Source organism: Pezoporus occidentalis, unplaced genomic scaffold (genome assembly GCF_034315485.1).
Source record: "Pezoporus occidentalis ecotype Australia unplaced genomic scaffold, CSIRO_AGI_Poc_V1 ctg12, whole genome shotgun sequence".
Lineage (NCBI taxonomy): Eukaryota > Metazoa > Chordata > Aves > Psittaciformes > Psittacidae > Pezoporus > Pezoporus occidentalis.
The window spans coordinates 1283430-1297700 of record NW_026912994.1 but is presented as its reverse complement, the minus strand read 5'-3'; the positions used below and the strand labels follow the sequence as shown (position 1 = coordinate 1297700).

The following is a 14271-nucleotide window of genomic DNA, read 5'->3' as shown; positions in this document are numbered from 1 at the left end:
TCTTTTATTTTGTACAGCATCTTTCATACAGGTTATAATAGAAAGGGTTTTACTGAATTGCTGTTAATAATAAATAACTAAATAATTGAGACAGTTAAGTACTGACAAGGAGGAAAAGCTGCATTTGGCTGAGGTGTAGCAGTAGGTACAGGGCAAGCATAATGGGGGACACTTCCAGGAAGCAGGGGAGTAGGCAGTTATGCTAACTACATAGAATCATAGAATAGTTAGGGTTGAAAAGGACCTTAAGGTCATCTAGTTCCAACCCCCCTGCCATGGACATTGATACCTCACACTAAACCATGTCACCCAAGGCTCTGTCCAATCTGGCCTTGAACACTGCCAGTGATGGAGCATTCACAACTTCCCTGGGCAACCCATTCCAGTGCCTCACCACCCTCACAGTAAAGAACTTCTTCCTTATATCCAATCTAAACTTCCCCTGTTTAAGTTTTAACCTGTTACCCCTTGTCCTGTCACTACAGTCCCTAATGAAGAGTCCTTCCCAGAATCCTTATAGGCCCTCTTCAGATACTGGAAGGCTGCTATGAGATCTCCACACAGCCTTCTCTTCTCCAGGCTGAACAGCCCCAACTTTCTCAGCCTGTCTTCATACGGGAGGTGCTCCAGTCCCCTGATCATACTCGTGGCCCTTCTCTGGACTTGTTCCAACAGTTCCATGTCCTTTTAATGTTGAGGACCCCAGAACTGCACACAATACTCCAGGTGAGGTCTCACAAGAGCAGAGTAGAGGGGCAGGATCACCTCCTTCGACCTGCTGGTCACGCTCCTTTTGATGCAGCCCAGGATACGGTTGGCTTTCTGGGCTGCGAGCACACACTGAAGCCAGCTCATGTTCATTTTCTCATCAACCAACACACCCAAGTCCTTCTCCGCAGGGCTGCTCTGAATCTCTTCTCTGCCCAACCTGTAGCTGTGCCTGGGATTGCTCCGACCCAGGTGTGTAGGAGCTTTCGCTTGTCATGGTTAAACTTCATGAGGTTGGCATCAGCCCACCTCAGAGGAGTGTCAAGGTCCCTCTGGATGGCATTCCTTCCCTCCAGCATATCAACCAAACCACACAGCTTGGTGTCATCAGCGAACTTGCTGAGGGCGCGCTCAATCCCACTGTCCATGTCAGCAACAAAGATGTTGAACAAGACCGGTCCCAACACTGATCCCTGAGGGACACCACTCGTTACTGGTCTCCAGCTGGACATTGAGCCATTGACCACAGCTCTTTGTGTGCGGCCATCCAGCCAGTTCTTTATCCACCGAGTGGCCCACCTATCAAATTGACGTCTCTTCAATTCAGAGACAAGGATGTCATGTGGGACAGTGTCGAATGCTTTACAGCTTTTACAGCTATACTAATATTACTTTGTGATATATAATATGTAAAAGTATCAGATAAGGTGTTCTAGACTTTCTAAGGAGTTCGTCCCCAAGATGTTGATGTTAGAGTGTTTAGTCTGCAAAAAAAGGTGTCACTGGACCGATTACACTGCCATGGAGAGAGCATGGTATGCAAATGATATGACTTTCATCAGCATAGTAAGAACTTTGTCCGAATCATTAGAAATATTTTTCTTGTTATAATGTGGAGTAGCTTTGCATCTTAGTGGAAAAGAAAAAAAAAAAAAAGGGTGAGAAAATAAGTGATAGTTCATATAATATTGAAGTTTGGTACATAATTAATATGTACAAATCTCATAAAAAAGACATTGTTCCTGTGAAATTACATAAATCTCATGAAAACTTCTCATAAAATAACCAATTCTTATGACACTAATTCAGTGGAATTTATTTTTTGTTGCTGTTACTGGTAGTTAATATTAATTGGTTGTAATGCTGTTAGGAATAGAACTCGTGTTGCCCAAGTCAGTTTTATATGTTCTCAGAAATCACAGAATTTGGATCTTTCCATTTCATATAAACATGCTGTGGTGGAAGAATGCTGGAATGGCATCCAAAGTGATTATAGGACTTTTCAAGCAGAAGTATTCAATGAAAGTGGACACTGCAGTGATCTTCTGGAGTTAGTCATGTCTGATGGAGTTATTCCTTAGTCAGGCATTAAAGAAGTTGTTGATCTTCGTTATATTTGTTTAAGAATTAGGAGGTTCTGTTTAAAACCTAATTGTTAAGGTCTAGAACAATTCCTTTCATATTTTATGCTTCAACTGAAAGATACAATAGGAGGACTATTCCAGTGATTGTCCATTAATTTTTTTTCTCAGTGTTTCTTCTCTGTTCTATGTATCAGATGTGACTCGGAACATATCTGTTACCTGTTTGAAATAAATTACTAACAGAATATTTAACTGATTGATGGTCTTGTCCTAAATTTGCAGATTAGTACATAGCTACAGGGACAGAATAATTGTGGAAGATGCTTATTGTTGAATGAATTCTCAGATGGTGAAATGGTTGCAGTTAAGCTAAATGTCACATTAAACAGAGCATAATTATTGTAACAAACCTTATTAAGCAATAACATACTTTTTAAGCAGCTCTTACCCAGTTTCTTGTTCTAGGTTTGATGCTTACTGGTGTTTCTTTTTGTCTGTAATATGTAATTATTATCTGAAAAGCCTGCTTGCCTTCTGCTTGTGACACCTGTGTGTCAAAGAGCAGATGTCACTGTGTTCTTTCAGACTTAAGTATTGCATAGCTGTAGGTATGTCTCACAGGCAGGAAAAGCAAATCAGTGCACATTACATCAAATAAACTACAATTGCTGTATTATTGCATGCTTTAATGGGATTGGAGAAGCTGTATGGAATGATAGTAGAGTACTCTTTCTGGCTAATAAAAGATGGTAAACAGAACAATGTGTAGCTTTTCTTTATTATTTTATCTTGATTAATTAATCCCTTTCATGTCATTATCACTTATAGTGTTATCAATGTCTTTAAGAGACAGTGGGATGTCTTTGTTTACAGTTTTCCATAAACAAAGACATCCCACTGTCTCTTACAATTTTTATATAAGTCAATTTTTGGAAATAGTGGTTTGATTTAATTTCTCTTTAGCTTGGTTGACTAACAGATTTATTTGTGCTTTTGCATGTTCCTTGGTATTTTGCAGATCTCCGTGCTATTTTTTAGGGAAGAACTTTTTTGGCATCCTAGTGGACAAAGCCTTACTTTCAGTTAGATGCTCTTTTATAGAGTAATCCTGCTCAGAGCAGATTAAACATTGAATTCACACCAGGTTGCTCAGAGCTTTGTTCAGTTGGGTATTGCAGACCTTCAAGGATGAGATTCTGCTGTCCATTGGGCAGCCTGTTCCAAGGGTTATCCTCATAGTGAGGGACCTCCCTGGTTTCTGCATACATTCATGGTCTCTCCTCCCACCTGTGTCTTGCTGTGATGAGATCAAACATCCGTCCAGTATCGGAGTAGTTTACAATAGTTAGGAGACAATATCAATCCTTTATTTTCATCTTTGTGTACTTTCTGTAGACAGACCACTGCGTAATGATATTTAATTTTGTTCAGTCTTTAACCAGTGGCATCCCATCTTATATTGGGAGTTTCTAAAGCATCTTTCTGAAGTTTGGGCTTGTGATGCCTAAATTCCAATGGGTTTTTAATAAAACATAGTTAATATTATTTTTCACATTGTGCCAAGATGTGTCTTTTAATTGACTCAGAATTATTTTAGGGAATGTGTAAATTTAACATGACTCTTTTAAAAATAATTAAATTCTAATTACAAAGCAGACTATTGAATAGGAAGTATTTACATCCTTCTCCTCATTTAAGCTACTGAACAGGATATTTAACCAAGCAGTGAAACATTATGGATAAGTTAGTTTACTGCAACATTCTGAAGAGATCATCAGGAAGTGAAAAAAATCCATACTAACAGGTTTTGCATCTGATTCTTAACCTTATTTTTCATGCTTCCTTTTTTGGTATGCCAAGAGCATAGGTTTTTAGCACATTTGCCAGAGAATAATTGCAAATTGTGATGTGTCTAATGATAGTGTAATTACTTATGAGTCCTTGCTTACTGTTTTTCCTTTCAGTAATTTTTCATTCTAAATTCATATTTGACATTACATAATGGCCATATCTTGCTTCTGGCTTCCTCTGCGTCTCTCTCTATCCTCTTAATGTAAGGATTGGTAAATCTGCAGCTGGTACATGGAGTAGCTCATGAGCAACACCCAGAAATGCATTAAAAATATGAGCATGACGAGTTCTGTAGAGTAGTGAAAGAGTGGTGGTAGGTATGGTGAGTATAATTTGGCCAGTCCTCTGCTAAAACTGCTTTGTATTACTCCATGGGAAAGTTTAATGCTGTCTACCATCCTAAGTAGTAGATACTTAATTGGTGCATTGTATTTCAAGGTCCTGTTGATGAATAAAATAATGTTATACAAAATGCTGAAGTGAAACAATATTATTCTTGAATATTTGCTTTAAAAGCAAACTGGTGAAACCCAGACTTTTCCTGTACTGAAACTTCCATATATCAAACAACTAAACTGCCCTTGCCGAGAAGAAATAAATGCTGAAATAAGCAAATGGTACAATAATGTCACAATGCATAGTCTTTGTGGTAGTTACTTTCTGTTAATACAAAGCCACCTAGTACCTGAGGTTTGAATTTTGCCTATTATTTTTAGTAAGATGACAGTACATACATAATCCGATGTCTGGTTTTGAATCTTGCTGGCATTTGTATGAGAAAATTGTTTTAGAGGGAAACGAAGTATCAAGGCTGAATGTTTAAATTGTCAGTGGACCTCTTCATGTAACTGAATTTCAAAAGCATATTTAAAGATTCATTGTTTTGAATATTCATTTTTTAAGCATAGTGGATTCTGTTGAAAGCCTGTCGTTAGTGTAGTACGGCTTGTAGAGCACATTATAGTTTGATGCAACCTTTTTTCATTCAAGATACATGACACGGCTGAGTTATTACCTCAGTCTGATATCTTTTGGTGTGAAACAGAGGCATAAAAGGGACAACGTTTTTTCACATAGCCTGAAGGATTCAACAAAAGCTGGAGCCGTCTAAACCCTGACAACTCTGAAAACCCCCTTGCCCTCTGCATGTCCACCATGGAGAAAGGTGTCAGTCTGAGGGTAGAGTTCCAGTCCTGGCCTTTAGGATGAGGGGAGGAGGAGCGCCCACAGAAGGGACATGGCAAGAAGAGGAGAAGCTTGGCTATATCGAATTCCTATTTACTTTCCTCCTTTGTTAACAATGAAAAAGGAACACGATTTCTTTTTTTTTTTTTAATTATACTTTTGTCAAGCTCCTGGCTCTGGAGGATTAACTCCTCTATTCATGAAGACAGAACAATGGGATTACCAACAAAACCACTATCAGGTGAATGAAATAGCTGATATTATAATTGCAGCCATTATAGGACTATTTTTGGTTTTTATGTGTGTATTTGGTTTTGTAGTGTAAGCACGTAAATGTTTGGTAGTTTTAGAATCAATTTTAGATAACTTGACTGGAGTAACTTTTCTTAATCTAAATTGACCTTCTTATTGCAAGTTCATTTTCTTCCTTGAAAACATGCAAAAGATAGGGTAGTTGCAGTGTATTTTCAAGCAAGAATTATGTATGCAGTGCTTGTACTGAGCAAAATTGCTCTGTTATGAGATATTGGAAAGTTTTTAAACTCAGCAATGAGATGGGGCCCTCTTGAGATATGATCATCAGAATCCCTTAAATATGTTAAAGTTTGGCCAGAGTGCTTTCTTGTAGCTTTTCAGTTTGCAAGTGATTTTGTACTTTATAGCCATCAGATTATTTTTTTGACTTGGTGGAATTTTGTTGAATAATATTGTCACAGAAAAATCTTTCTATTTAGCCATGTCTGATTACATTCACCTGCAAATCCTCAAATAAGATTCATCTGATTACATATGTTCATGTGCTCTGCAACTAAAAATGACATCACTGTGCTTAATTTTGTTTTAATTTCTCTTCCCAAGCTTCACCACCTCATACAGTGCCACGTACCAGAAGTGGAAACGACTTGCTCAATGTACATTTTAGGCTAATTGAGAAGTTGATGCATGCGAGGTGCCTTTTCTGCTATTGAGGCTCTGCTCTCAGAGCAGAACCCTGTGACACCTATCCTGCAGTACATATGCTATCATACCTAGTTAGTTCCTCTGTTTTGAGCCCCTATCAAGTATGCTTTTATTTTCGTAGTATTTATCTTCACTGTTTCATCCTTGCAGATGATGATTCAGCTTCTTCCCAGTGCAGTTTATTCCATTGACTAATTGCTCTATTAAGGCTATTTTTCTTTTATCTAACTTGACTTCCTTTTCCTATTAGATTATTATTCCATTATGATCATTTTAAATTCACTTGTACAAGTGAAATTAAGTATTCATGTTTCCTCAGGGTTTGGGATGTGTTTTAATGCTACAGAAATGTGCCTGGCCTGCCTTTAATTTGAGATGATACAGGGCATTTTCTTTTGTCTGTCTTCCCTGCAAGTTTCTTTGAGTGGTGTAGTGATACAGCTACACTGGGAGGAGAAATTACTTGTAGCCTTTAGGAAGCATTTAACCAATTTTAGGGACCAGCTGGTAGTTATTTACTTTTTAATGCGTGGCAGGGTGTGGTTTGGATGCTACTGTGAATCCGTCAAGACAGGTCTGTGGCAGGAGTACTGCATGGCTTTTCTCAACGACTCCTCCTTTGCAGGTCACTGGGGCCGGTGTGTGGGTGACTGTGGCTTGGGGGGCATTCGGAGTCGGGCCGTCTGGTGCACCCACTTGGAGGGCTGGACAACGTACCACGCAAACTGCGACCAGAAGGACAAGCCTGAAAGCCAGAGGAGGTGCTTTAAAATCTGTGACTGGCACCTGGAGCTGTTTGAGTGGGAGATTTCGGCATGGGACAGGTGTGGGCTTATCTCCTCTGCCGGCGGTGAGGTGGGAACCGGGGCTTGTGTCACCGCGCAGCACGGGCTGCAGCGCCGGAGCGTCCGCTGCCTCCAGAAGCTCAACAGAACCATTGTTGCCAATGAAATATGTGAGTATTTCACACCGCAGCCACCTGCTGAGCAAGCCTGCCTGGTGCCCTGCCCGCGGGACTGTGTTGTGTCTGAGTTCTCTGCCTGGTCTGAGTGCGGCACAGGCTGCTCCAAGAGCTTGCAGTACCGGACACGGGCGGTCATTGCTCCTCCTCTCTACGGGGGTGCCCCGTGCCCAAATCTCACCGAATCCAGAGCCTGCAGCACTCCCACCTGTCCTTTCGGGGAGGAGGAGCACACCTACAGCCTCCGGGTGGGACCTTGGGGTGAATGCCAGCTGCCCAATCCAAAAGACATTGACCTGGCTGGGAGGACTATGCCTGATTTGGGTTCAGACTCTGGAGAGCCAAGCACATCTGGACTTCAAGGCTATAAACCCCACCACCGTCCCAGGGAGGTGGAGATTGGCTACCAAACCAGGCAGGTCAGGTGTGTAAGGAGTGATGGAAAAAATGCAGCGCTGAGGTAAGGGTGCTTTGTCTTCTATTTCATCCCCAGTGGATTTGTTTGATGGAGTGCTTGCTCTGCATGGCAGCACCACAGCAAACATGCTCCCATTCTTGAGTTGTTAATGCAAATTTTTATGTGCTTTTTTTATGGTCTTTTTGTTTGTTTGTTAGTTAATTTAATTCCCTTCTTGTAAAGCTTGCATATGCTGAATATTTGGCATCCTTCTATGAATTGTTACTGTTTAATTCAGTTTATGTTTTTAATAATTCTTTTCTCTTTTTTGTTGTTGTTGTTTTGAAGAAACATCAAGAAAATGGAAATATATATCACTTTGTACTGTTGCTGGGCCCTGGCTGTGGGAGAGGGAGGTTTCCTTCTCAGTCATGTACTGCATATAATTGTCAGAAGAGGCTAAAATTGCACCAGATTAAACTCCATTCTTACAAATCACCACTGATAAAATAAGTCTGAAAAATTTGGCTTTGAGAGTTTACTAAAACATGTTTCTTGGAAAGACAGATTAGTGAGCAAACCTGTGATTGTCTCCTACTTAATAAGTCTTCCTGTCTGGGTGTAACCCTTGAATGCTGATACAAGATAGGTGACTTGCACGTCTGTACTTGGTACTGGTTGTTGATTTGTGTCCCCATGTGTTCTTTCTAATAATTTCTCTTAGTAGGTTGCTTTGCTATAATTCAAATGTGAAAGTTACAGTAACGTGCAGCAAATAATCACGGAATCATTAGGATTGGAAGAGACCTCTAGAGATCGTCCCCCCTGCCAAGGCAGGACCTAGGGCAGGTTACAAAGGGACATGTCCAGTCAGGTTTTGAATGTCTCCAGAGAGAGAGGCTCCACAAACCGACCTGGGCAACCTGTTCCAGTGCTTTGCCACCCTCAATGTAAAGAACTGCTTCCTCATGTTGAGGTGAAGCTTCTTGTGTTTTAGTCTGTGGCCATTGCTCTTCGTCCTGTCGATGGGCACCACGGAAAATCACATTTAAATTTAAGCACTCTAAGCTTTGGTATTTCACCTCTGGTTGGATTTCATAGAATCGTAGAGTGGTTTGGGTTGGAAGGTACCTTAATGATCATCTAGTTCCAACCCCTCAGCCTTCTGCTACACCAGGTTGCTCAAAGCCCTGTGCAACCTGGCCTTGAACACTTTCAGGGATGGAGCACCGAGTTTCTCAAGGCAACCTGTTCCAGTGCCTCACCACCCTCACTGTGAAGAACTTCTTCCTTATATATAATCTACATCCTTATGCCGCCTACCAGAGAGCAGTACTTCAGGTGGAGTCTCATGAGAGTGGAGGAGGAGAATCACCTCCCTTGACCTCCTTTTGATGCAGCCCAGGATATGGTTGTCTTTCTGGACTGTGAGTGCACATTGCTGGGTTATGTTGACCTTCCCATCAACCAACAGCCCCTCAGGGCTGCTCTCAATCCATTCCCTGACCAGCCTGTACTTGTGCTTGAGATTGCCCTGATCAATGTGCAGGGTCTTGCACTTGGCCTTGTTGAACTTCATGATGTTTGCATGGGCCCATCTCTCCAGCCTGCCAAGGTGCCTCTGAATGGCAGCCCTTCCGTACAGCAGGTCGACTGCACCACACAGCTTGGTGTCATTGGCAAACTTGCTGAAGGTGCATTCAGCCCCACTGTCCATGTTGCTGACAAAGATGTTAAACAGCACCAGTCCTAATAGCTCTGAGGGACACCACTTTTCAGTGGTCTTCACTTGAATATCAAACTGTTGACTACAACTCTTGGAGTGCGATCATCCAGCCAATTCCTTATCCACGGAGTGGTCCATCCATCAGATCCATGCCTCTCCAGCTTAGAGACAAGGATGTCTTGTGGGACAGTGTTATATGCTTTGCACAAGCCCGGGTACATGATGTCAGTCATTCTTCCCTTAATCTGGCTATGCTGTAACCCCACCATAGAAGGCCATCAAATTTGTTAGGCATGATTTGCACTTAGTGAAGCCATGTTGACTGTCACCAATTGTCTCCTTCTTTCCCATGTATCTTAGCATAGTTTCCAGAAGGATCTGCTTCATGATTATGCTGGGCATGGAGATAAGACTGACTGGCCTGTAGTTCCCTGCGTCCTTTATTCCCTTTTTAAAAATGGGTGTTATGTTTCCCCTTTTCCAGTCAGTGGGAACATCAGTGGACTGCCACGATTTCTCAAATATGATGAGCAGTAGCTTAACCACTTCACCTTCCAGTTCTCTCAGTATGGAAGTGCCTCATCCATGGAGGTGGATGCATCTCATCAGGTCCCATGGACTTGTGCACCTTCAGGTTCCTGAGCAAGTGCCAGGAGCTATACATGACTGAGAAACTGAGTTCTGACAAAGTCAAGATTTCTGGAGAACAGTCTGTGTTCTGTTTTTCAAGGAAATTAGAAGTTCTTGAAAAAAATCTTGCTCCTGAATTTTGCAGAAATCAATCTGTTTCTCAGTAATCTATACCTCCTAGCACCTGCACAAGCTCAAATGGCAGAGAAAAGGGGTTATTTTACGTCCAACTTTCTACCCCTGTTAGTGCCTGAAGAGGTTTTTGCACACATACTGAGGTGAAAATATACATTCTACCTTTCTCTTACCCCCTCCTATTACACCTATGGTGAAGTGCCGATTTTTTCTTTCTGGTTGGAAGAAAGTCAAGGTTTGTGAATGTTCCAGCAGTTTCTAACATCTTGACTTTATTACTTGTCTCTAAATATATGCTGATTCTAAATATACAGATTTTATGCTCATGTAGCTGCTTGACTTTAATGGAGTCTCTTGTGATTTATACTGCCATGCAACCAGCAGCAGGTTTATGTCTGCTAACACTTGTTAGCTGTCCTTCTGACGCTTGTATCTCATTCCTTATCAGAGGCTCTGGGAAGGGGATTCTCATTTTGTTAAAACTTCACTTGCTCTGCCCTCACACACTCACTGCTATATTTCTGTAAGAATGGGGAATGGAAGACACTGTATGTTTCTATAGGTATTTTCTTTTTGTTGTGTTCCTGTGTGAGTTATTTGCTGAATTTCTGGATGACAGTGCAGAAGGTCCCAGGAGCTTTAGTTTTAGTGACTCTACTGCTGATCAAGTTGTCTCCTTCCCTGCTCCTTTCTGGGTTTTTTCTTGCTGATGTAACTCGCTTTTTGGGAGTGTACAGGTCCATTAGCAGCCTTCTGGCAGACTTTTCATGCTGAGCCTGTGTCTCAGATCTACTGCAGAGAGAGCTGTGTCTGACCCATCCCTTACTCCAAATACAAGAGGAAAGCACGTCAGTTGAATAGGGTGCAATTGGTCATGTCATGTTACAGAGTTGAGATGGTCACACGCTTTTCCTTTCTCTTTTTGCACCTAAAATCCAAACCTAAAAATCCAGCGTAAAATCCAGTCTGTGTTTCATTTCGGGGCTGGAGTGTTACTGATACCAAATATGCCTGACAATGGCTCCCTTTAAGCCTTAAGGTAATGACCTCCTTGTTCTGTTGTGCAACGTATTAGCTGCCATTCTTCTTAAGAATGGGCCCGATCTTGCAGATGTTGCTTTACATGAGCGATGATATTTTGGCTACTGATAAAGAAGAGTAAATGTATTTGCATAACCCTGTAGCAGGGTTTGGCAGGCAGCCAAAGGTCTGCTGTAAAAATGGGAAGAAGCACCTTGTTTGTGCTTTTTCATTTTCTTGGCTGAAGCTTCCTATTTCAGCTAACACCATCGAGTAAGTACTGATGAGAGATACAGATTCAATATCTGGAAAAATGAGGCAAGAGAGAGGAATATCCCAAGATGTGCTGTAACAGCGGGCTCTGAGCTGCTGGTTTGCCAGGGCTTTGCCGTCAACCTCACCTCCTGCCGCTGCCTGATTCTTGAAGGAAAGTGGTAGATATTGGGAGTGGTCAGCTAACTAGCCCCTGAGTGATCCAAGCCATGTGAGGACAGGAACAGTCTGCTCATCTCGCCTCCTAATTTATAATGCAGTGGCAAAGATGCTTAATTAATTATCAAGGTTTTTTAGTTTGCTGATGTCTAATCTCAGGGTTGTGGAGCAGCCAGCAAGGATGGCAAGCAGCAGTAGCAGCCACTGTGCTCACTGGCAGGCGAGGGTTCCTGGTGTGCGCCTCAGCATGGCAGACGATACTTTGCCAGAAATTGGATTTTGGTGGTCTTGGGTGCAGACTGTTTTTTAAAGATTAAAAGTTTGAACATGTTAATTTGTTATGGATGTCAGATTGCTGGCAAGACATTCATTTTGGCCTCTTTGCTAACAAATTTGTGATTGATGGGAATGGCAAATAGGGTGTCCTTTCTCTTGTGAAATAGGTGGCAGTGGTGGGAAACGTGCCTGATGTTTGTTTTCAGTTTTTTACTGGTGCTTAAATTATAGAATCATAGAATAGTTAGGGTTGGAAAGGACCTTAAGGTCATCTAGTTCCACCCCCCCCTGCCATGGGCAGGGGCACCTCACACTAGACCATGTCACCCAATGCCTCGTCCAACCTGGCCAGTGATGGAGCATTCACAACTTCCCTGGGCAGCCCATTCCAGTGCCTCACCACCCTCACAGTAAAGAACTTCCTCCTTATATCCAATCTAAGCTTCCCCTGTTTAAGTTAGAACCCATTACCCCTTGTCCTATCACTACAGTCCCTAATGAAGAGTCCCTCCCCAGCATCCTTATAGGCCCCCTTTAGATACTGGAAGGCTGCTATGAGGTCTCCAGGCTGAACAGCCCCAACTTTCTCAGCCTGTCTTCATATGGGAGGTGCTCCAGCCCCCTGATCATCCTCGTGGTCCTCCTCTGGACTTGTTCCAACAGTTCCATGTCCTTTTTATGTTGAGGACCCCAGAACTGCACACAAAACTCCAAGTGAGGTCTCAAGAGAGCAGAGTAGAGAGGCAGGATCACCTCCCTCGACCTGCTGGTCACGCTCCTTTTGATGCAGCCCAGGATACGGTTGGCTTTCTGGGCTTCAAGCGCACACTGAAGCCAGCTCATGTTCATTTTCTCATAGGCCAACACCCCCAAGTCCTTCTCTGCAGGGCTGCTCTGAATCTCTTCTCTGCCCAACCTGTAGCTGTGCCTGGCATTGCTCCGACCCAGGTGTGTAGGAGCTTTCACTTGTCATGGTTAAACTTCATGAGGTTGGCATCAGCCCACCTCAGAGGAGTGTCAAGGTCCCTCTGGATGGCATTCCTTCCCTCCAGCATATCAACCGAACCACACAGCTTGGTGTCACTGGCAAACTTGCTGAGGGCGCACTCAATCCCACTGTCCATGTCAGCAACAAAGATGTTGAACAAGACCGGTCCCAACACTGATCCCTGAGGGACACCACTCGTTACTGGTCTCCAGCTGGACATTGAGCCATTGACCACAACTCTTTGCGTGTGGCCATCCAGCCAGTTCTTTATCCACCGGGTGGCCCACCTATCAAATTGACGTCTCTTCAATTTAGAGACAAGGATGTCATGTGGGACCGTGTCGAATGCTTTACAGAAGTCCAGGTAGACGACATCAACTGCTCTACCCCTGTCCATCAGTTCTGTAGCCCCATCATAGAAGGCCACCAAATTGGTCAGGCAGGATTTCCCCTTAGTGAAGCCATGCTGGCTGTCACCAAGCACCATGTTGATTTTCATGTGCCTTAGCGTGCCTTCCAGGAGAATCTGCTCCAAGATTTTGCCAGGCACAGAGGTGAGACTGCCTGGTCTGTAATTCCCTGGGTCGTCCATTTTCCCCTTCTTGAACATGGGGGTTATATTTCCCTTTTTCCAGTTGTTGGGAACTTCATATCACTGCCATGATTTTTCAAATGTGATGGACAGTGGCTTAGCAACTTCATTCGCCATCTAAATTATGCCATCAAACCCTGAAAAAAGGGTTCTTTGGTTTTATACTGAACGCTCAGGTAGAAGCCAAAGAATTGTTTGCGTTATAAGGAAAATATTTTTTTGCATTTAAGTAAGTCATCTGGTGAAGATCTTTGTGTCCGTACCAACCTTAACAGTGCAAGCAAAAATCCTAGCAGCTTTAAAGGTAAAAACTGTAAGCAGGAGTTACTTGGAGAGGAGCACAAGCATGTGGAAGATTAGACATGCTGTATCAGGGAAACAGAGCTGGATAATGTTTTGTCAGTTTAGAGGTTCAACATTTGTCAAAATGGAAGAAAAAGGGAAAAAAGGAAGAGGAAAGGGAAGGACAGACTTTTTTGAAAACACTTGAAGACAATTGAACAGCAGAACATCAATAGATCTTAAGAGGTTCATTTCTGCTCAGAAAAAAAATTTGGTGTAGAAACTTTATATTTGTGAAAATAAAAGGGGTAACATCAAAATAGAATGATTTTATGGATCTGATTTAAAGGTCTTAAAGGCTTTTAAAATTCACATAGAATTCAGATTTCATTCTATTTCAGAAAAAAAGTTTGTTTTGCATTATATTTCTTATCCAGTAATAAATTCAAGCATAAGCACTTCAATATACTTAAAAATAATAACAAAAAAAAACTTTGGAAAAGTTGCAAGAAATGAATGTGCTAGAACTTCTGCTCTTTTAGCTTTTCTGTCTTGCCACAGTTGTGACAAAACTTCTGCATAGTGGGACAAAGTTGTTTAGGTTAGACACTAAATTGTAATTTAGGGAAACGAGTGCCCATAGCTAGACCTTGAACTCCTAAATAAATTTAACCTGATTTTCTAACCTGATGTGTATGCTCACTAAGCATACTGAGAAGTTAGTCAGGTTTGGGGTTTTATTATTATTATTATTATATGGATTA

General features: G+C 42.1%; 1 protein-coding gene across 4 annotated transcripts in view; it reads left to right on the top strand.

Annotated features, from left to right (window-relative positions):
* Window positions 1-14271, top strand: part of THSD7B (thrombospondin type 1 domain containing 7B) — a 288594-nt gene that overhangs the window by 50353 nt on the left and 223970 nt on the right. For 3 of the 4 annotated variants that reach the window (XM_062605536.1, XM_062605506.1, XM_062605527.1), the window contains one exon: window positions 6694-7489. In XM_062605536.1, the coding sequence (XP_062461520.1) occupies window positions 6694-7489 (796 nt within the window). Of the gene's footprint in view, window positions 1-4468; window positions 5350-6693; window positions 7490-14271 lie in introns of those variants that run through there. The other variant, XM_062605516.1, reaches the window with a different exon arrangement.